This window comes from Ailuropoda melanoleuca, chromosome 14 (genome assembly GCF_002007445.2).
Source record: "Ailuropoda melanoleuca isolate Jingjing chromosome 14, ASM200744v2, whole genome shotgun sequence".
NCBI classification, from domain to species: Eukaryota; Metazoa; Chordata; class Mammalia; order Carnivora; family Ursidae; genus Ailuropoda; species Ailuropoda melanoleuca.
This window is the reverse complement of record NC_048231.1, coordinates 43,123,771-43,146,058: the sequence shown is the minus strand read 5'-3', so window position 1 is coordinate 43,146,058 and position 22,288 is coordinate 43,123,771. Positions and strand designations below refer to the sequence as shown.

Sequence of the window (22,288 nt, the reverse complement as noted above, 5' to 3'; positions counted from 1 at the left end):
AGCAGGCCTGTGGTGGGAGCACATCATCACATGCGGGGCCGGCCATGTCACCATGGCAAATGCAGTGGCACTGTGACTGAGGAGCCCTTCCTGCAGGGTTGGGCATATGACCCTGCACCCAGTCCCTGTTCTGGAGCCTGGCACCACCCCCTGTGCCTGATGTTATGATAAATGACCTGATTTGGCTGGTGAGCCTTAGCGGCTCCAGGAGAACAAGCCAGGTACTGCCCCTGCCGCACTGCAAACACTGAGCGCTTGCTGCCCCTCGGTTTGCAAGCGTCCCCTCAGAGATTAAATGCAGTGCATGTACTGAGCACCTGCTGTGTGTGGCCACCAGGGTCTCGAGGAGTCGGTGGCCAGGTCTGACTAGTGCGGTCTGCAGGTAACCTCAGGAGGTGAGCCACCACCACCATCATCAGGACTGTAGTTAATAACTGGGCTGGGGGCTGGGACAGCGAGCGCAGATCACGTTACCCAGCAGAACCTCCGGCGGGGTCCCGCAGCTGTTTCCCCATCTGGAAAGGGGGCTAGCGGTGGGTGGAAGCCGGCAGACCGCAGTCCCAGCCAAGGGCTGCTCGCGGGGACAGCCCCACGTGGACAACCCTGGCGGGGACCGCAGCCGCCATCGCAGCCATTGCGGCGCGGGACCTCTCCGGCGCCCGGGGCTGTCCGTCGCGCTGCCTGCGCCGGCCCTAGGCGGGTCCTCCAGACCAAGGACGCCGCCGCCGAGGGCGAGGTGAGAGTGCAGGCGGCCGCGGGGAGCCGGCCTGGCTGGGGGTCTCCGGACCTGGGGTGCATCTGAACCGGGGTGGGGGGGTCTCCGGACCTGGGGTGCATCTGAACCGGGGTGGGGGGGTCTCCGGACCTGGGGTGCATCTGATCCGGGGTGGGGTATCTGGGGATCTGTCCTAGGGTGAGGAGCTCCGGATGCGGGGTGGGAAATTAGAACCCGCGTGAAAGAATCTGACCTTGGGTGGGAGTCTCTGGACAGGAAAGAAGGCGCTGGGATACCAGACTGGGTCGAGGGAGTGGGAGATCTGTGTTGGAGTGTGAAGCTCCGACTTGGGGTTAGGGTTCCAGATAAGGATAGGGGAATCCAGCTTCCTGTGGGAATCTATACCCTAAGGTAGGCGCTGCCTCCTGGGGAGGGCTTTGATCTGATGGGCTTTTGGAGTCGGGGCCTGACTCACCAAGGGAGGATCACACTTGGTTTGAGCAGGGATCAGACCCTTGGGAATGGGAGAATTGTGGGCGCTCAGGCCCTGAGGGGCTCAGTGATCTTTCCCACAAGTTTCCCCCTGGAAAACTTGGGGTACCTTCAGGATTTTCCTTTCAGGGCATGGCTGCCGCACCAAAAAGGAAGTGACCAGAGCCCAGCACCCCACAGGACTGGGTCTGGGTAGTGTGGCCTCATCTCCACGGGAGAATGTTGAGAAAGAGGAAGTCACGCCAGAGCAGACCTGACATAACGGCCTTTCAGCTTATGAGTTAGGGACTTTTCTTGACTTGTTGACTGGGACTGAAGTTCCCTGACTGCCTGCTGCCTCCCAGCTTCCAGAAGCCCTCTGTGGAGTAGTGCCGGGCCTAGTGAGGAGAGGGTTGCCATGGATGAACACAGCTGGATGCTAGTTACAGCAGTAGGACAGATTTTATTCCGTAACTACTGACAGTAGGGGAAAGAGCTGAGCTCCATTCGGGTTTGTTCAGAGGCACTTTTAAAGGGAGAGTGAGTGTGTGGGGGGATAGGAATGAGAGGACTTGAGTGAGTCAGGGAAGTGAGAAATTACAAAAGTGGCAAGAGCCTCTTTGTCCCTGTGACACCCATCTGGACATCACTTAAGTGATGCTTATTGAAGTTAGGCTTCCCTGCTTCTGTGGAGGCTGGGAGATGGAGCCCTATCCTCAGGTGTTGGCCGAAACCGTCATTTCTTTTGGAACCCTTGAGTTTTGTCTGTCCTGCACCTTAAGGGGGCTAAGGTCATCCTAACGTTGCAGCCTTGAGCTGTTAGACACTATTTAGTGTTTGTTGAAGTTTGTTGAGAACTAACTGAGAATTCTGAAGGCTCAGAGGAGCCTGGATGGAGTTTGGTCAAGGAGAGAGTCGTTGGCAGGTCCCCCTCTTGTTGAAGGAAAGAAGAGACTTCTGTCTGCTGAGTAATACAAGCCTGTTTTCCACTGGATCGCCTTTTCTTGAACCAACTATTGGGACTTGGTAGTAGAGGGTATTTGCTGGATGATTCCAGTGATGAGGCATTTAATGAGGGTCATTTCTATGGAAACAGAAAGAAAAGCAAAGGTTAATGGTCAGAGCTAGGGGCGCCTGGGTGGCACAGCGGTCAAGCGTCTGCCTTCGGCTCAGGGCGTGATCCCGGCATTATGGGATAGAGCCCCACATCAGGCTCCTCCGCTATGAGCCTGCTTCTTCCTCTCCCACTCCCCCTGCTTGTGTTCCCTCTCTCGCTGGCTGTCTCTATCTCTGTCGAATAAATAAATAAAATCTTTAAAAAAAAAAAATGGTCAGAGCTAAACCTAAACCTGGTTTTTGATCCCTACCAGTGGCTAGTTGGGATGAGTTTCGACATTGACGTGTAAACATCTCTACCTTATGGGGTGAGGACCAAGCCAGTGGATTTCCCAGTTTGTAGTTTGAGTGTTTGTGGTGATAGTATGGACATCAGTGTCACAATCAAGGTTATTTCCCAGAGCACAACATGGAAGATGTGGGAGTTCCCGTGGACGGGGAGTGGCCCATTCAGCTGCAGCTCCAGGAATGAAGGCGCGCACACGATTTGTTGTGGTGAATGAGGTCTTTGAAGGGTATATCAGGTTGTCTGCATGCTTCAGCATGAGGGGCTTTTTCAGGTCCTGGAGGAAAAGGGGCGGCAACAAGACAACCGGAGTCCCAGGAAGGGCCTGCGTGGTCAGGTTTTAGTTCTCAGTGATGCCAAGTCAGGAGGGAAGGAGGAAAATTTGGAAACATCAGTTTGAAGCATTGTAGCCAGAAGGAAACTAGAAGAACTGAGGGTTTGGTTAGGGCTGACAAAATCTGTAAGATGGCAGGATGGCAGTCCCAGTCACAGGCAGTGTAGTAAAACCTCGAACACAATAAACAGGATTAGAATCTGATAGCCCACAAGGGTGTATTATTTTTCCCCATTGAGACATAGCGTTTCCCTCTAGAGCCACCTCCCTTTTTGATCAAAGATAATCAAAGGAAGGGGCGCCTGGGTAGCTCAGTTAAGCGTCCGACTCCTGATTTCGTCCCAGGTCGTGATCTCTGGGTTGTGGGATCCAGCCCAGCATCGGCTCCATGCTCAGTGGGGAGTCTGCTTCTCTCTCTCTTTCCCTCTCTCCCCGCCACCTCTCCTCTGCCCCCAAGCCCCACTCGTGCACACTCACACACTCTCTCTCTCAAACAAACAAATAAATAAACATTTTTTTTTAAAAAAAGATAGTCAAAGGAAGATTATTCTTGTTTACAAAATAATTCTGGTCTCATTAAATTTGGCCTGATTATTTACATAAGTGCACAAAAATGGCAGTTGACCACATAGGCCTTGTTAAGTTTGCTTTGTCTAACCTTTTTTTTTTCTTAAGATTTTATTTATTTATTTGACAGAGAGAGAGACCGCCAGCGAGAGAGGGAACACAAGCAGGGGGAGTGGGAGAAGAAGAAGCAGGCTCCCAGCAGAGGAGCCCGATGCAGGGCTTGATCCCAGGACTCGGGATCACACCCTGAGCTGAAGGCAGACGCTTAACAACTGAGCCACCCAGTCACCCCTGCTTCGTCTAACTTTTTATGTGGATTTCAGATTGGAATTTTAAAAGCCTTTCAAGGCTAGGAAGCCAAAGCAAGAACTTGCCATCAGACTTCACCTATAGATTTGGGTGAATTCCTCTCTTCTCAAGGTCCCCTAAATAGCTTAGGGTTGCTGAGTCTGCGAGGAAGTGACCTTCTTTACTCACCCTATGAGGCTGGCAACCTCTGTAAGCCATGTACCAGGCTGGTTTTTTCAAGAGGGCTTTGTAAGCATTGCTCCTTGTAAAGTTGACTCTAATTCCTCAAAACCTTCTGGTCACGTCTGATATTATGCATCATTTTCAAATATTACATTCCTTGGTTATATAACCGTTTTAAAATTACGTCCTATTGCAAAGACAGCAGATTCTTACTGAACCTATTCAAATAACTATATTGCCATGAAAATATGAATACTCAACAATAGTTTCCAGTTTTTGGAGGAATCAAGCAGGGAGAAGAAGCTAAATGCTTCAATTTTGTTTACAAAAGTATAACTTGCTAGAGTGGGATGACTCATAGATAGTTTAAGAGAAAAAAGAAAGGGTTTGTTTTTTTTTTAAAGATTTTATTTATTTTATTTATTAGACACAGATAGAGACAGCCAGCGAGAGAGGGAACACAGCAGGGGAGAGGGAGAGGAAGAAGCAGGCTCCCAACCAAGGAGCCTGATGTGGGACTCGATCCCGGAACGCCGGGATCACGCCCTGAGCCGAAGGCAGACACTTAAAGACTGCGCTACCCAGGCGCCCCGAAAGGGTGTTTTTTTATATCCAGAAAATAAAACACTAATGAGCTAAGAATATTCCAGACAAAAGCCATATAAAATTATAATCATCTTTTATCTGTTCATCCAGTTCCATTTAGTTAATTCTTGTCTAGTTTCACAAGCCCGTTGGTTTCTCCACTAGAGTTCTGAAGCACCTTACTCAGTCCCATTGGATGGTCTCAGAGTTATTGAAGCAAGGCCATCAGAAGTCTGTACCCCAGGGTACCTGTCATAGTCCTTTCCATGGGTCTTGGAGACAGTCTCTTTCTGTTGAAGACAAAGCACTCTGGCCTGTAGCTGATTGCAAATGCTTTTGGAGAAGAATCAGAGCAAAACAAAAACTCTCTGTGGGTGACAAAGACTTAAAATGCCCCGGGGGTTAAAGATTTGGTGGGAGTCCCTTATAAAAATAACACAATTGACAAGGAAACTTAGTTGTTTCTATAACATACACACCGTTTAAAGTATTAGCTGGAATGATGACTGGTAAAAATATTTCATGATCCATGAGGGTACTGATGAATTTATAGGAACTTCATGTAAATTCTGGCATCCTGATATTAATAACATCTACTCACAAATATAACTTTTGGAAGGTTAAGCAGCATGTCTTAATTTGACAGTGACTTTCATGAAATCCAACATGTCAATTTAAACTAGTTTATTTTTTTTTAAAGATTTTATTTATTTATTTGACAGATAGAGACAGCCAGCGAGAGAGGGAACACAAGCAGGGGGAGTGGGAGAGGAAGAAGCAGGCTCACAGCGGAGGAGCCTGATGTGGGCTCGATCCCACAACGCTGGGATCACGCCCTGAGCCGAAGGACCGCTGTGCCACCCAGGCGCCCCTAAACTAGTTAGTTTAACTCATCTCTTTTACGAGGTGAAAGAACAAACCCTTTGAGATCTTCCAGAGGCCCTCTGGGAAATCCCAAAGCCAGTTTGAAATCATGAAAATAACTTCATTTAGGATTTGATTTGAGGAAGGCAGAGTTGTCAAAAATGTCAAAAGGTGTGACTGCTTGGCTAAATAGGATCCCAGTTCACTGTGAAACAATTTTTTGGTTATTGACCTAACATAAATGACAATAAAAGAATTCATAAGTGAATATAGGAGATAACATGATTGTTTAAAAAAAAAAAAAGCAATTTGGCTCTTTTGACAGTGAGAAGACTAGATTCTCTTATGTAATCAAGGACATGGCAATGACAACATGAAACACAGGAAATTATTATTTTTTTTTTNGATTTTATTTATTTGACAGAGATAGAGACAGCCAGCGAGAGAGGGAACACAAGCAGGGGGAGTGGGAGAGGAAGAAGCAGGCTCATAGCAGAGGAGCCTGATGTGGGGCTCGATCCCATAACGCCAGGATCACGCCCTGAGCCGAAGGCAGACGCTTAACCACTGTGCCACCCAGGCGCCCCAGGAAATTATTTTGGTAGGAGAGAATCTTTGTTTCCACAAAAGGGAGGTTGGTAAAGATTACTCAAAGGGTAAAGGAAAACCTTGCATAATCTCTTGTTAAAAGCAGACGAGTAATCCAAGGAATTTTGTTGCTTTAGCAGAGAGGAAACCAAACTCTAGTTTTACGTTAGTACGTTACTGATAGAGCAAAGCTCATTTCAAAAACTTTATATATAAATCCATTTAATCTTAGCCAGCTTTGACCTACAACTTCCTATATCCATTCAGGTTCTTGTCCTATACTTTCCCTTTTTGAAAATGTAACTCTAGGATAAAACTACTCTCCTTCTTTCCTTAACAAAAACAAATCCTACATTCTTTGCATACTTTTCATGTGAAACACATGCTGTTCTCCTCAAATTCTTTGTATACCAAGCTGTTTCCCTTCACTCTTATTGTTTGTAGTAGTTGTTTTATTTTCATATACCGATTATAATTTTTAGCCATTTGCAACCTTTATTTTACAGAAAAAACTAGGAAGTAGGTAATTGTGAATCATCAGTCATACACCAGCATTCTGTAACAGATTAGCAAATTTTATGAATATGCCATGTCATAATCTATAGAAGTGTATACTTTGAATAGTACAAATATATTTTTTTAAGATTTTATTTATTTATTTGAGACAGAGAGCGAGAGACAGCACTAGCCAAGCTGGGGGAGGGGCAGAGGAAGAGGGAGAAGCAAGCTCCCTGCTGAGCAGGGAACCGGATTGGGTGGTGGGGGGAGCTTGGTCCCAGGACCTCAGGATCACGACCTGAGCCGAAGGCAGGCGCTTAAGCAACTGAGTCACCCAGGCACCCCCAAACCTAAACTATAATAATGAATGTTTCAGCACTTTATCTTATGTAGAAATTATTTACGTAGTCAATGAATATCTATTATTTAACTTAACTTGGCATAACTCTTAGGTCACAAATTACCAGAAAGATTTTGGAGACAGGTTTTAGAAACAGATATGTACATACATGTATATTTTAGGTAATTCCTACCCCCAATATGGGGCTTGAACTCATGACCCCAAGATCAAGGGTCACATGCTCTGCTGACTGAGCCAGCCAGGCGCTTGGAGGCAGATATAAAACACAATGATTGTTGAGGGGCGCCCCTCGGTGGCTTGGTTGGGTGACCAGCTCTTGATTTCAGCTCAGGTCATGATCTCGGGGTCATAGGATCAGCCCTGCATTGGGCTTCTAGCTCTGCTTGAGGTTCTCTCTCTCCCTCTCCCTCTCCCTCTCTCTCTGCCTCTCCTCATCACTGCGCTCGCTCGCTCTCTCTCTTTCTCAAATAAATAAATAAATAAATCTTTAAAAAAAAAGAATAGGTACTCAGTTTGATGAAAATCAGATTTATCATATGTGCAATCTTAAACATTGAGTAGATATAATTATTTGACTGGTAAGCCACAGTAGAATAAAAATGTATGTTTGTATTATATTCAATTTTGAAAACACTGAGGATATACCTGTTTCATTAAATCCACAATATTAAGCTAGTCTTAGTTACCAGAGATCGCCCAAATTATGTAAACTTGAAAACCAGTTGGGTTGGTTCTTAATATTTCTGGAAGTTTGGGGAAGATTTAATTTATTTCAGGGCTTATTTTTCTCTAAGCCAATTAGATAAAGATAGAACTAATTTAAGGGATTTTATAATTAATTTGGTAATACCATCTTGAGGTAGAGAAATACTACACACACACGCACACGCATACACGCATACGCATACACATGCACACGCATGCGCACGCACACACGCACGCACACGCATACACACGCACATGCACACACACGCACACACACGTACATACATAAACACAGACAGATGCAACTGGAGATCTGAACGGTTTTCCTTTAAAACTTTTAGCCATGCATCAGGCATAAATACAATTATTTAAAACTCACTAGTTTATATAAGAGTCGGACCTTGTCTTTGTTTCATTTTATATTTTTATCTGAATTGTGTTTCTAGCAGATGCCGCAGGTTAGTTACCTGTTCAATATGAGGGCTAAAGCTTTTCACCAGCGTTCATGGAGGAGGCCTTTAGGATTTTTTTGCCCTGATATATAATCTTATGGAGGCCATGGACTAAATGTCTGTTTCCAGTTGGCCTTTTTTTTTTCTTTTTCAACCTCAGGCGGTTACTTTTGGGGGTCCCTGAGTCCTTTGAGAGCCCCCAATGGGACTGGGGGGGGTCTATGTCCCAGTGACTGTGGGACCTGAGGGGCTGGAGGGAAGGGGAAGGTCTGGCAGGGTGGATGGGAAGGAGGAGGTAGGGGCTTGCAGGGGTCACATCAGAGGATGCAGGGGAGCTGGAGGGAGAACAAAGGTGGTCAGGGAGGAAGGAGGAGTGGAGGGGATGGAAAGGAAAGGTCTGAGGAGCCACTTTGGGTGAGATCTGCAGTTAACCATGAACGCATTGAAGTGCCAAGTTATCCTTAGTGAAGTCATGCCAGCAGCCGGACAGAATTAGCACCACGGTGGCACGTTGTCAGCAGGGGTGCGAGAAGGGGGGTTTCAGTCAAATGAGAAGCTCCGTGGGAGGAGTGGCCTCAACCAGAGAGACAGAAAGGCCTCCCCAGAAGCCAGGAAGCACTCCCAGCCCAGGTGCTAGCGTTCGGAAGCCTGGCCTCTCACCCAGCCTCTGAGAGTATATTCAGAATCATGGAATCAAAACCTGCCCTCACTGCTGTTGAGGACCTTTGTTGGGAGCACTGGATCGGGAGTCAGAATCACCACCAGATGCAGTGAGCGGCAGACCGGAGACGGAGCAAAGGCTGCCATCCAGCCTTCAAGGAATAAAATGGGGAGTCCGCATTCGGTTCGCACACGGGCAGGGCTGGAAGCAGACGGTTGCTGGCACTTTGCTGATAGTGCCCACGACTGCCACAACTGCCCCAGTCCCCAGGCAGAGCAGGCTCTTGGGCTTTGTCCTGTTCGGCGGGCCTGTGGGCAGGTGGCCAGCCATCCCTCCCTGGACGCTGACCCTGGCAGGCATCTCCTGGCCCACTCCACCCCCGTCCTTTCTGTCCTCCCCACAAGGATCCTGGCCAGCCTGCCGGTTTTTGCCCCCAGAATGTTCTGTGTACTCTGAGGCCTGCCCTCCATGCAGAGCCAAGACAGCTGGCCCTGCTTCTAGTTCATGAGCCCGTCAACCAGAAGGGGGGTTGGGGCTGTGGTAGGGGTCCTCCAAGAAACAGGTGCCAGGACAGGGTCAGATGTGACTGGAGGAGCCAGGATGCTCGGCCCTGCAGCTCCTGACCCGGGAGGTGGCCCGAGTTCCCTCTGGCCTGGACTTTTCTTCTGTTGCTCCCCAGCCTCAGGCACAAGCACTGTCCTGGCCCTCCCTAGTTTCCAGAACGAGTGTGGGCAGAGACCTGCTCTTCAGAAGGAGGTGATGGCAATGTGGGCGTAACAACAGATTCAGATCCTCACAAAGGGACCAAAAGTTCTAGTGAACTTTCACGGGTTCTTTAAGTGAGCCTAGGAACACTGTCATACAATGGATTCATCTTCTCACAGAATTCTGGGAGTCTCAGTAACTTATCCGCTGACAGTTGCTTGCAACGATTTATGAAAAACATTTTCATTTCCTTTAGAGGAAAAAGAGTGTCACCTAGGATATGTTAAATGCGTAAAAGAATCCTGACCAGCTGACAAAAGGGATAGACCAACTGGCTACGAGGCAGAGAGCGACAGAAGCACTGCTGAGCTGGCCGTCCCACAGGGCTGGAGCTTAAGAGCTGAGTGGGCAGGGAAGGGGCAGACCCAGTGGGGAGTGGAGCTCCCCGCCACATGCACGTGTTGGGGGCCCGGGCCTCGGTGAAAGTGTACTGTGTGTCAGGCTGGATGTGGGGAAGTACTTTTGTCCCAAAGGGTCATGGAACTGAAGGTCCCAGGACCAATGGCTCTGGGTGTCAGGGGCCCATCTGCCTGTCCCCACCTTGGTTCAAGGGTGGCTGGTGGTCTTGACCCAGCTACCAAGCATCTTGATTGCCCGCTTTGGGTCTGGAGGACAATAAATGATAATCAGAGTTGATGGAGGTTATGGTTTCGTAGTTGCAGGGGGAATACTGAAGGAGGGTTTGGGGCTGGGTGCTTTTTTTGCCGTGTGGGGAGAGAGGTCTATGAAGATCTAGATGCTGGCAATACACCGTAGACCTGTTGGAAGGAAGCACACGGGGCGGGCAGACTCTGCTGAGACAGGAAGACCCCTGCCTCTGAGAAGGACCATGAGTGTGGAAGGCAGGCGTCCCTCCCAGGTGTCCGTGCCGCACCCCCTGCCCCACTGCCCCCCAGGGCCAATCAGCAGGGTTAGGGCAAGAGACTCCTGAGTACCATAGGTCCCCCAGGGAGATGGGAGTGGCAGCTGATTTTCTGGATCCTGCTTCCTTTTGGGGAATGGCATGTCCCTTTTCCTTTTGTGGAACAGGGAGGGCCAGAAACGGGGTTGCCCGTTTTGTTTGTTTCCCACTGTGTTCTTTTAACTATAGTAAAACACACTTAAGTTGGGGCACCTGGCTGGCTCAGTCGATGGAGCATGTAAATCTTCATCTCGGGGTTGGGAGTTCGAGCCCCACGTTGGGTACACAGATTCCTTAAAAATAAAATCTTTAAAAAAAATACGTAGGTTAAAATTTGTCATTTTAACCATTTCAGTGTTACAGGTGTACAATTCAATGGTATTAAGTACATTCACAGTGTTGTGTAACCATTGTCACTATTTCCAGAACTTTCTCATCATCCCCAAACACTGTACCCATTCAGCAGTAATTCCCCATCCCCCCCACTACTTTCTTTCTCTATGGATTTGTCTACTCTACATATTTCATGTAAGTGGAATCATACAGTATCTATCCTTTTGTGCTTTTTTTTTACGTACCATAATGTCTTCCACGGTTCATCCGTGTGGTAGCGTGAATCGTTGCTTCATTCATGTTAGTGATGAGGTACGATTCATTGAATGGACGCAGCACATCCGTTCATCTGCTGATAGATGGGCTGTCGTGAATAATGCTGCTATGAACATTGGTGCACCGGTTTCGGCTCAAGTCCCTGCTTCCAGTTCTTTTGAGTATCCCAGGAGTGGAATTGCTGGTCATATGATAGTTCTATATTTAACTTTTTGAGAAACCACCAAACTGTTTTCCACAGCAGCTGCACCGTTTCGCATTGCTGTCAGCAGCACAAGAGGGTTCCGGTTTTCCCACATCCTCATCAACATTGGTTATTTAACATTTACAAACTTTTTTGGGAAAATAGCCGCCCTAATGGGTGTAAAGTGGTATCTCGGGTGGTTTCAGTATGCATCTCCATAATGACTAATGATGTTGGGCATCTTTCCATATGCTTATTGGTCATTTGTAGATCTTTGGGGAAATGTCCTTTGCCCATTTTCTAATTGGGTTGTTTGTCTTTTTGTTTTTGCAAAGTAGGAATATTTTATATATTCAAGACCCGTCCCCCTTTTTTTTAAGAGAGAGAGAGAGTGTGGCATGAACAGGGGGAGAGGGAGAGAGAGAATTCCACGCAGACTCCCAGCTGAGCACAGAGCCCCACATGGGGCTCGATCCTACGACCCTGAGATCATGACCTGAGCCGAAACCAAGAGTCGGATGCTTAACTGACTGAGCCAGCAGGCGCCCCTATATATTCAAAATATTAAAACCCTCATCAGATGTATGATTTGCAAATATTTTCTCCCATTCTGTGGGTTGTCCTTTGGTTCTTTTGACAATGTCCTGTGATGCTTTTAATTTTAATGAAATTCAATTTATTTTTCTTTTGTTGCCTGTGCTTTTGGTGTCATAGCTAAGAATCCATTGCCAAATTCAAGGTCATAAAGATTTACTCCTACGTTTTCTCCTAAGAGTTTTATGGTTTTAGCCCTGAAAGTCAAGGCTTTGATCCATTTTGAGTTAATTTTTCTATGTGGTGTGTTAAGAGTCCAACTTTATTCTTTTGCACGTGGAAATCTGTTTGTCCCAAAGCCATTTATTAGAGAGACTGTGCTTTCCCACTGAGTGGTCCTCTTCTTAAAAAATCATTTGGTCATAGGGGCGCCTGGGTGGCTCAGTCATTAAGCATCTGCCTTCGGCTCAGGGTGCGATCCCAAGTCCTGGGATCGAGTCCCATATCAGGCTTCTCCGCTGGGAGCCTGCTTCTTCCTCTCCCACTCCCCCGGCTTGTGTTCCCTCTCTTGCTGGCCGTCTTTCTCTCTGTGTCAAATAAATAAATAAAATCTTTTTAAAAAAATCATTTGGTCATAGACATGAGGGGTTTTTTTTGGCCTCTCAGTTCTGTTCTATTGGTCTATATGTTTACGTTGTTCTAGTACCACACTGTTTGAATTACTGTAGCTTTGTAGTAAGTTCTGAAATCAGGACAACTTTGTTCTTTCTCCAGGTTGTTTTGGCTATTCGGATTCCAAATGACCTTTTGGAGGATTTTTCTATTCCTACAAAAGTGCCATTGGAATTTTTTTTTTAAGATTTTATTTATTTATTTGACAGAGAGATAGCCAGTGAGAGAGGGAACACAGCAGGGGGAGTGGGAGAGGAAGAAGCAGGCTCCCAGGGGAGGAGCCAGATGTGGGACTCGATCCCACAGAACACCGGGATCACGCCCTGAGCCGAAGGCAGACGCTTAACGACTGTGCCACCCAGGCGCCCCCGCCATTGGAATTTTGATAGGGATTGCATTTATCTGTAGATGACTTTCATATTGACATCTTAACAATATCAAATCTTCCAGTCCATGAACATAGAATGTCTTTCCATTAATTTGTGTCTCCCTTTATTTCTTTCATGCTCTCTTGATACTAAATGTATCATCTGTGGAAGCCTTATAAGGGCCTAGCCTCTTCAGCCAAACCCTGAAGTCCGTGAGCAGCTTCTCCCTGCACTGCCACCACTGCCCTGAGGTCAACAGCCACGAGAGATAGGAGACCCAGGATCCTGCACCGAAGCTTTGCCTCCAACCCTCGATGTGGTCAAGAAACCATGTTTGAAACTGTGCTCGGCGAGCCACTTAAAAACTTTCCCTTATGGCTTGTTGTGAACATATACAAAACAGAGAGGATCAGAGAGTACCACTTGGCTTCCGTGCTCTGGCCTCCTGGCCAGGGGTTGAGTTTCCTTTATCCTCCTGATGATCCCCCCTCCCCCCAGAGGGGTTTAAAGTCCCAGCATTGCCCTTTCTGTTTGCATGTCTGTTAGGTAACCAGGACTCAGGGCCAAAGCAAAGGCCCCCCCCAGGTCTGGCCCCTCCCTGTGCCCTCCTGTTGGCCCTGAGGCACACAGTGCTGTGCAAACAGACAGACCTGGAGATTAGAAATTGACAAGCCAGATTTTCAACACAATCCAAGTATTATGGAAATTGAAATTTATAGTTTATGACTCCAGGGTCCAGCAAGTAATTGGTTACCTAAGTAGAATATTACTTCGTACTTTTGATATTTATTTCCAACATTTACTGGATATTTTTTTAAATGTGGAGAATAAAACAGAGCGGCCCACTCTATCATCACCCAAACACTACCACAGGTAATAGTAGTATTGACAAAGCGACATAGGCGTGTGGTTAGGAAATCCTAAGCAGTAGAAAGTTCCAACTCCTTCAGGCTGCAGGGGTCTCCCCTCACTGTTTCCTGTCACCTGTCCCCTAGAAGATACTCTGCCCTTATCCACTGTACCCTTCCCCCATGTTTTCCCCTCACTGACCTCCTGGGTCAGGGCGCCCGCTGCCCCTCGGGGGCCCTTGCCCAGTGTGGGCCCTGGAGCCACGGCAGACAGGACCCCTGATTTACACTCTTTCTGGCATGGTGGGGCCCAGGGTGCACCCCAGGCAGGGGCACCACACTCGTGCTGAGATCTGCCACACCTGCTCAGGGCCTCAGGCCTTCTGCTGTCATCTGTGTCCCTGGTGTCCCAGGCTGACATCTCACTGCCTCTTTGGGGCTTTCAGCTCTCTGAGGACAGAAGGGTGAAGCGCTGCCTTAGTGGGCAAGGCTGGCCTTGAGGAAGCGGCCCAGATGTCTGGACCCTGGTCATTTTCGGTTATAGTTTCTGTCGGTGATATCTAAAGGCAAAAGAATCCTGCACAAAATTTCTCTGCTTTGCTGCTGAGCTCAGAGGAGTGCACAGACCCGTCGTCCTTCAGCACAGAGGGCAGGAGCTGGCTGGGAGAGCGGCTCTGAAGGTCAGGGTGGGCCCTGGGAGCAGAAGAGCAAGTGTGGGCCAAGGATTGGGGCCCATCGTGTGTGCGTGCTCTGACCCGTGGACAAAGTGTTCCGTGTAAATAGGCCACATGGCCTAAAACACCAGAATCTGGGTGTTCACACTCACCTGGGGCAGAGCCTCGGTTTCCGCTTCCTCTGCCCTGCTCCCCAAACCCCTGCTGTCTCCTCATGGTCCAGCGTGGTGGGGTTTAGAGGCCTCAGCGGCCCTCAAGTGCTCTTCCCACCCAGGCCCTCGGCCTGTCTGCTCTCCCGGATGAGCAAGGTCCTGTGTGGTTGCTGGGCTTCCATGGCCCTTCCTTGTGAGCGACCATCGGCCCTGACAGAAGCTTCCCATGTTTTTCTTTATTTTGTTCTTTCCCATTTTATAAGGTGTCTGGCCTCAAATCTGAGCATCTGCTCAGAATATCGCGAACTCTGCTCTGTGCTGGCCAGGAGCCCAGGACTGAGGGGCTCAACCTTGCCGTGTCTCTGGGGGCCCCGTCAGACTAGATCCCAAGCTACCTGAAGGGGGCTCGCCGGGGGGGAATTGGTGCCATCCCTGGGGTAGTCTGCTACAGCCGGGGGGTCTCCCTTACCTGTGGTATAGGCGGCAGGGCCACCCTTCACCCAGGGCTGATGCAACACGTGTGGCTGTCCCCGAGGGGAGTGGTGAGTGGGTCTCTGCCCTGTGTGCCTGGCCTGGGGACCGTCTGTGTTCTTACCTGGAAACTCACGTAAAGCGCCACAGGAGTCTCCCAGACTATTCCTGGTGTGAGGACCCGGGAGAGCTGTACACGGACGGGGCCTCCCCTGTGCCCGCCTCCGCCGGGGCTGTCTGGGAGAGTACCCAGGGAGGAGGGCTCTGACCAGCAGGGGCCCCAGGCAGGATGGCCCGACCCAGCACCTGCTCTGTGCGCCTGAGGGAGCAGCCCCAGGGGCAGGAAGCTGTTTGGGGGCAGGAGGTCTGCATTCCCCTGGCACTGAGATGAGCCGGGCAATTGGGACACATGGCTAGCCTCTTGAAGGGCCCCTTCGGCAAGGGGGGCGGGCAACAGCAGCACCCCCAAACTGAGGAGAGGGTGGGTGCGCCAGGAGGGGCAGGTCTGCACTGACGCCGACGGGCTTGGAGCGCCCAGGCTGGCAAAGCACGCCCAGGCTGGCAAAGCACGGAAGTCCTAGCTCTCTTCCCTCCCCTTCTCACCCGCCTCCTCACCCCACACTCTCCCTGCCCTATATCAGATGCTGGAGGCCCCACCCCTGCTGTTGGCAGCCTTCTCATTGGGCCTGGCGCTGCTGCTGGTGGTGCTCTGCGTGCGGCGCCCCAGGGGCTGGGGCATGGCCCACATCCTCTGGAACGAGCTGGTGCTGCAGCCCGCCTACAACCTGTTCATGGGCGACACCAAGGAGCAGCGTATCCTGCGCCATGTGCTGCAGCATGCGGTGGCCGGGGACCCGCAGAGCGTGCTCGAGGCCATCGATACCTACTGCTCGCAGAAGGAGTGGGCTATGAACGTGGGTGACAAGAAAGGTGGGCGGCCCGGCCAGCAGGTAGTGGGCACGGTAAAGGGGACCTTGGGGGCGGCCACGCAGCCTGCAAAGGGGAGGCCTGTTGTCACTGTGTTTCTGGCTGTTGGGGTGGGGGGCCTGGAGCCCTGGAGGCTGAGCTACTCACCCAGCTGCTCCCCGGCCAGGGGCAAATGCTGTGCAGACCCCGACATCCACATCACTGGCCTCGTGGGGAGGGATGGACATTCGATAAACCGCCCAGGACGCTTCCTTGCCACACAGTGGCTCGGCCAGCATCAGTCGGCTGGCCTGGCATTGGCATGCCCGCTGATGGAGCTGGGTGATGGACAGCAGTGGGGGGCTCCTAGCTGTCCCTGCTGGGCGTGGGGGTGTACAGAGCTCCTTGGACTCTGCAGGCCCTGGGGCCGCCTCCTGACCTCTGGACTCCAGGCTGGGGCACCCACATGTGCTGTGCTGCACCCCTGGGAGGTGGGCCCTGGGAACAGAGGCTAGCCTCTGTCCAGTCCCCTTGGAGCCTCTGACCGTGTCCAGCCCAGGGGGCCGGGGAGGCCCTGAGTGCAGCCCCTGGGCGCGGTGGAGTGAGGGCTTCCACAGAGGGCAGCTCTGGGTTAGGACGAGTTAGGGTCAGTCAGGAATCATGTGAAAGAGGGACCATGTGTGCTGAGCCCCAGAGGCCTGAGGGACCCTGGAAGCTTGGAGGGAGGGTGTGTTTGGTGCGATGGGGGGCAGAGGGGGGATGGGGAGTCCGGAAGGAGCAGGTCCAGGAGCGGGTCGCCTTGCTCTGCCTACGCTCACCGTCTCCTCCACCCCGCAGGCCAGATCTTGGATGCAGTGGTACGGGAGCAGCGGCCATCGGTGCTGCTGGAGCTGGGCGCCTACTGCGGCTACTCGGCCGTGCGNATGGGTGGGGGAGGCAGGCATCGGTTGGGGCCGAAGCTCAGTCCGGAAGGAGCAGGTCCAGGAGCGGGTCGCCTTGCTCTGCCTACGCTCACCGTCTCCTCCACCCCGCAGGCCAGATCTTGGATGCAGTGGTACGGGAGCAGCGGCCATCGGTGCTGCTGGAGCTGGGCGCCTACTGCGGCTACTCGGCCGTGCGCATGGCCCGCCTGCTGGAGCCCGGGGCCCGCCTGCTCACCATTGAGCTCAACCCCGCCTTCGCCGCCATCACCCAGCAGATGCTGGACTTTGCGGGCCTGCAGGACAGGGTGTGTTGTCGCCCCGGGGGAAGACTGCAGACACTGAGGCGCCTGGGGCCGGGTGCGAGGGGGAGGGGAAGGGGCTGGGTAGCCCAGCACAGTTCAAGGCCGCATTCACCCTGTTGTACCTGGCCTCGTGGTGCCTCCCAGGCCAGGTTCCACGGAACCCCCAGCAACTCTGAGGGAGTTCTTGCCACCCTGTTCCACAGAGCAGGAAACTCCCAAGGCTGCTCCCAAGAGAGGGACTTATCTCCCCAGAACCCCAAAGAAGACTGGTGATGACACTCGAGCCAGTGTCCAGGCAGGGCAGTCTGTCAGTGTGGGCACCGCTGTGTCGTTCCAGGTCACCGTGGTGGTCGGGGCATCCCAGGACTTCATCCCCCAGCTGAAGAAAAAATATGACGTGGACACGGTAGACATGGTCTTCCTCGACCACTGGAAGGACCGGTACCTGCCGGACACGCTCCTCCTGGAGGTGAGCTGTGCAGCCGCCTGGCCCACATGGGCCTCCTTGCCGGCTGCTGGTGCAGGGGCTGCCCTGGCCGGTCCTGGTGGCAGAGGTGATTTGGGCAGGGAGTGGGGAGGGCCAGAGGAGGCCTCGAGGGTGGCACGGAGATGGGAGGAAGGGGGTTCTAGGCAGAAGGAGTTGGCCAGACCCGCTAGGTGGCCTGCGCTGGGGTGGCAGGGAGGGGTGAGCACCATGGAATCTCCTGCCTGTTTGCCCCTGAGGCTCCTTGTTGCGCATCCCCCTCCACCCCTGTGTCCCTATCCTCACACCCCATCCTGTCGCAGCCCTCAGTGCCGCTGCTTGGCCAGCCCCAAGTGGGGAGCAATGAGGCTGCCTCGTGCCCATGTGGGGCACTGGATGGGCCCTTAATGAGCTGACACACACAGCTTAATATCGATGATCACTACCTTCCCCCACCTGGGTGGTCAAGGTCACACTTAGGGACTACTTGGACCTCCCTCAGGGGCTTGGGATGTTTTGTCCCACCACAGCCTTCCCCTCCTGGTGGTCAGCATGGAGTCATTCCACGTTGTCTGTCCCATGTGTACCCACCTCAGTTTCCCCATGGGCTGGCCGCTCTGCCCGGTGCAGAGGGACTGTGAGCGTGGGATGCATGGCCACCAGAGCCATGGCCAGAGGCTGGGCAGGACCTTGCACCCAGTGGTTGTGGGGATGCGCAGACCTGGGGCAGTGGGCCAGAGCCACGCGTGGAGGGCCTTGAATGCTATGTGACCGGTGGGGACATGGGGGGTTTTAAGCAGGTAAGGACAAGGTTAGATCTGTCCCCAGAAGAGGTCTCTGTTGGGTGCGTGGACGGTGGGGAGGGATGGCCATAGAGAGGGTGGTGCAGCCCCAGCAAGCCCATGGAGATGCTGAGCTCTGAGAGTGCGGGGGGTGGGGGGAGCCAGGGGCTAGAAGTTGGACTGGTCACCTGCTGAGACAGGTGCTCAGTGGAAGGATGGCAAGGAGACCCTTGGGTCAGGAGCCAGGCAGCTCTGGGGAGCACGGCTGGCTGGGGGGAGGCCCATTCCCAGGCGGGGGGCGTGAACCTGGAAATCAGGTGTTGAGGCAGAGGCCAGGCAGCCAACCCAGCCAGGCCTGCACTGGGAGGGAGGGATTTCAGCAGCTCTGGTGTATGTGATAATTGCAGGGCCTGCATTTATAGAAAAGTAGCAAATATTGCCGTTTAGTAACTAGGAAACTAATAGTTTTCTCAGTGCTCCTTGTTCAAAGCTGGTAATTATCTCAAAAGAAAAGAAGTCACGAATTGGGAATGGCTGTGCTTTTTAAACACGCGTTCTTTAGCCCTGCAGCTGGGCTCTGCGGGCCCTCGGCTTTTGCCGGGTCAGCCTCGCTTGGCTGTGCAGTGGCCCAGCTGTACCTCTCTCGGTTGGGGCTTGGTGGCTGGCAGGGGCAGGTGGTGATGTGAAATCGGACAGCTGCTCTGAGGACGCCTCAGTGCTGTGTCTCCCGGGCTCCCCACGGGGCCACTTGGGTGTCCTCGCAATGTGGTGCTGGCTTTCCCTACAGCCAGGGATGGGACACGGAAACAGAAGGGGCAACAGGGGAGCCATGGTGTCTCTGAAGGCATTCACTGTCCCTTCTGCCTCCTTGCCATTGTTAGAAGCGAGTCACTAAGCCCAGCACACAGCCAGCAGAAGAGGAACTGTGGACGCAGTTTAAAACCACCTCCAGGATAGGCTGCTTGGTCCCCTGGAGGCTGTTTCCTCCCCGCAGGGGTTCACGCAGCAGGTTTGCTCAGACTCGGTAGGCTTCCAGCCCGAATTCTCCAGCCCAAATTCTCCGAGAGGTCTGTGTCCTCTGTTGGGAGGCTGTGATGGCTGGGGAAAGGCAGGATAGGTGCTGCCTTTCTCCCCCTTCCGTGCAGCTTCCTCAAGGGTGGGTAGGCCCCAGCACCCTCCAAACGTGCTCAAAGCTGCTTTCTTACGTTCCTTCTTTCCTGGTCAACTCATTGGTTTTCAGCGTCTGATGACTTTCAGGCCACTGACTGTCGCATCTGAGGCCAGCCGTGCCTGAAGGCAGCTCCTGCTCACCTTGTCCGCTTCCAGCCGGAGAGCTGAGCTGCCTTTCTGGGGCCTGGGCCAGGGGCGTCTCTTCCGGGACAGCTCTCCATTCTAGGTCTTTCTAGCCAAGGCTGCTAGGGAACTTTCTTTTTATATGAGGAAATGCTCTATGATTCAGTGGTACTTTCTGTTCAAATTCCAGCCCATGGGTTGTCCCTAGCCTCACTGACCTCACAGCTCTTTTCCACCCTGGCAGGGGACCCTTGGCTCCCCCCGCAGCCCAAAGGCTGGAAGTGACCATGGCCACTAGGAGAACTGAGACACTTGTAAGACTCCGTGCTAGGCCACATCCCTGGAGGAGTGCCGAGTTAAAGCCCGTGTTTTTAAGTCACTTAGAGACGCTCCATTGCATGTGGTCCTGTTGGCAATTTGAGACATGCCTGGGGTCACTTTGATTTTGCTTTTGATGTTTCGGATTGCTTATTTTTTTTTTTTTTTAACTTTTATGATCATGTGAAAAAGCAGCTCTATGCTTCCAAAGTTAAATCTAGGACAAGGCAACTGGGGTGACCACTGCCCTGGTCTACCCATCTCCCACAGGCAAGCATTTCCTCTCAAGCTTTCTGTTGTTTCCTATAATCTAGGCAGCCTTGCCCCCAGCATACCACCCTGGCCGTGTCCAGTGGCTCCTTCCTTCTGCAGAGCCAGGCCCAGGTGCTCGTAGAGATGGGGTGTCTCACAGGCCAGAGCAAACCCCCAAGGCGCAAGCTTCTGGGTGGCGAGGTCTGCCCTGCCTCCGCCTCCATCCCTGCAGGGTCACCCTGGTCGGGCCGGTGAGGACCTCCAGTGACACCGCACAGCAGCCTATGCGCTGGGCACCAGGCATCTCACCTGGAAGAGCCACGTGTTCCTGGCCGTGAGTAACTGAAGGACTCACCGGCCTTGAGTCGGCCCTATGGCCCGAATCCTGGCTCCACTGTCTCTTCCACTTACTCATCCGGCTAGCATCACTGAACAACTACTGTGTGCCTGCCTCACGCTGTTGTGGGGGCTGGGGACACAGGACCTAACGAAGAGCAAAAGAGTTTCCCTCACAGAGCCACTTTCTGGAGGCAGGACTTGTGCTCAGCTGCCAGGGAGATGGAAGGCAGTGGGGAGACCCTTGGGACTGCAGGAGCTGGAGTGGGGCTGACTCCAGGCCAGGCACAGGCCGGTGGATGCAGCCACCATCTAGCCAGGAGCACCTATCCTCCAGTTTGGGACTGGCTTGCTGGGCACCTGTCACTCTCACCCTTTCCCACCATCTGTCCCCTGCAGGAGTGTGGCCTGCTAAGGAAGGGGACAGTGTTGCTGGCCGACAACGTCATCTGCCCAGGCACACCGGAATTCCTAGCATACGTGCGTGGGAATAGCCGCTTTGAGTGCACGCACTTCACCTCGTACCTGGAATACGCAAAGACCGTGGATGGCTTGGAGAAGGCGGTCTACTTGGGCCCGGGGAGCCCAACACAGCCTTGACCACCCGCCCTGCTCCAGCGTCCCTTGCCAAGCCTGGTTATGAAGGACGCAAGGGCTGTGCTCCTACCAACCCGCTTTTGCAGTTCTGGGGTCAAGTGTAACACACTGGGGGGCTATGAGCCCAAAGCCTGCCGGTCCTGGTCCCTCTACGTGGCGACTCTGGGCTGTCACCCCTGGTCTACCCCAAGTGCAGCCAGCTCACCATTTAAAATCACTGCAATAAATCTGTAAAGTATATTTGTAAATACCAAATCAGGACCCGTGAAGGTGTGTTTCTCACTCCCACCAGCATTTCAATCAGTGGGGTTTCTCACATGGATGGGTCTTCGGGCATTGACATATGCAGTGGACGCTGGAAGTGGGAACGTTTGGAAACTGCTGGGCTGTGCACTCGCAGTCTGTCCTTGAGGCTTGCTGTCACCAAGTGGCAGCAATGCCTCAGTGATGGCACTGTGCCCAACAACTCACACCTACTTGTGATTCCTGAGTTCTTTCACCTCCTTTTTAAGAATGAAATGCAACCTCTTTACTAAAATCAGCTCACTATTAATAATCCTGTACACCAGTATCATGTTTAAAAGATGCTAAAAGAGAAATTAAAATTTTTAATATTTAAATAGATCAACTTAGTGTTTCTTTTTAACTGCTCCCCTGCTCCTTCTTTCTTGTGGTGCCCTCGGCCCTGGGACCACACCTGTGCTCCCCTTCACTGGGTGCTAACACTGGCCAGGCTGAGGTTACCTGCCGCATCCCCATGGGGATGTCAGCAGGCTGAGGTGAGTCCCCGTCTGGAGGCTGTCCTGGGAAACTGGAACAGGGCAGTTGGTCAGCCTTCCTGTCCATCTCTGACCAAGCAAGCACTAGGGAACAGTGGACATGGGGCCCCCACCACAGTGCGGGGTATGAGCTCTCTGGCACCTGGCCCCTTGGGGTCCCTGTGTGGCACTGAGTAGAAGCAACTTCCCCAGTCCTACTTGGCCTTGTTTATGGAAGACTGGGTTCAGATCAGCTCTGGCACTTCTCCAGCTGCCCGGCTCGCACGGGAAGTAGAATTGCTTTGCATCTGCCTAAATCCCCAGTCCCAACCCTGGCCTTCTGGCTCCAAGGCCCCCTAGCTGCCTCAGAGGCTCCCCAGGGATCCTGCCCCCCCCATTCTGGCTGAGCCCACCTGTGTGCAGACCAGCCTCTGGCCAGGACACCACCATGGGACTCAGGGCCCAGCTAACTACCCAGAAGCAAGCCTTCACCTGTGTGTGCAGAA

The 22,288-nt window shown here is 52.2% G+C and overlaps 1 protein-coding gene across 1 annotated transcript; it reads left to right on the top strand.

Annotated features, from left to right (window-relative positions):
- Positions 1-614: 614 nt before the first annotated feature.
- Positions 615-21,643, top strand: COMT (catechol-O-methyltransferase). Its single transcript, XM_034643157.1, has 5 exons — positions 615-736; positions 15,494-15,782; positions 16,793-16,986; positions 17,321-17,452; positions 20,827-21,643. The coding sequence occupies exons 2-5, from the start codon at positions 15,494-15,496 to the stop codon at positions 21,025-21,027; spliced, it is 816 nt and encodes a 271-aa protein (XP_034499048.1). The 5' UTR covers positions 615-736; the 3' UTR covers positions 21,028-21,643.
- The last annotated feature ends 645 nt before the right edge of the window (positions 21,644-22,288 follow it).

What these genes read in the sequence shown, in the direction of transcription:
- COMT (XM_034643157.1), top strand. Translation starts at nt 15,494, where the DNA reads ATGCTGGAGGCCCCACCCCTGCTGTTGGCAGCCTTCTCATTGGGCCTG. An exon ending in GAACGTGGGTGACAAGAAAG is followed by an intron (nt 15,783 to 16,792) that starts GTGGGCGGCCCG and finishes TCCACCCCGCAG; the next exon opens with GCCAGATCTTGGATGCAGTG. An exon ending in CGGACACGCTCCTCCTGGAG is followed by an intron (nt 17,453 to 20,826) that starts GTGAGCTGTGCA and finishes TGTCCCCTGCAG; the next exon opens with GAGTGTGGCCTGCTAAGGAA.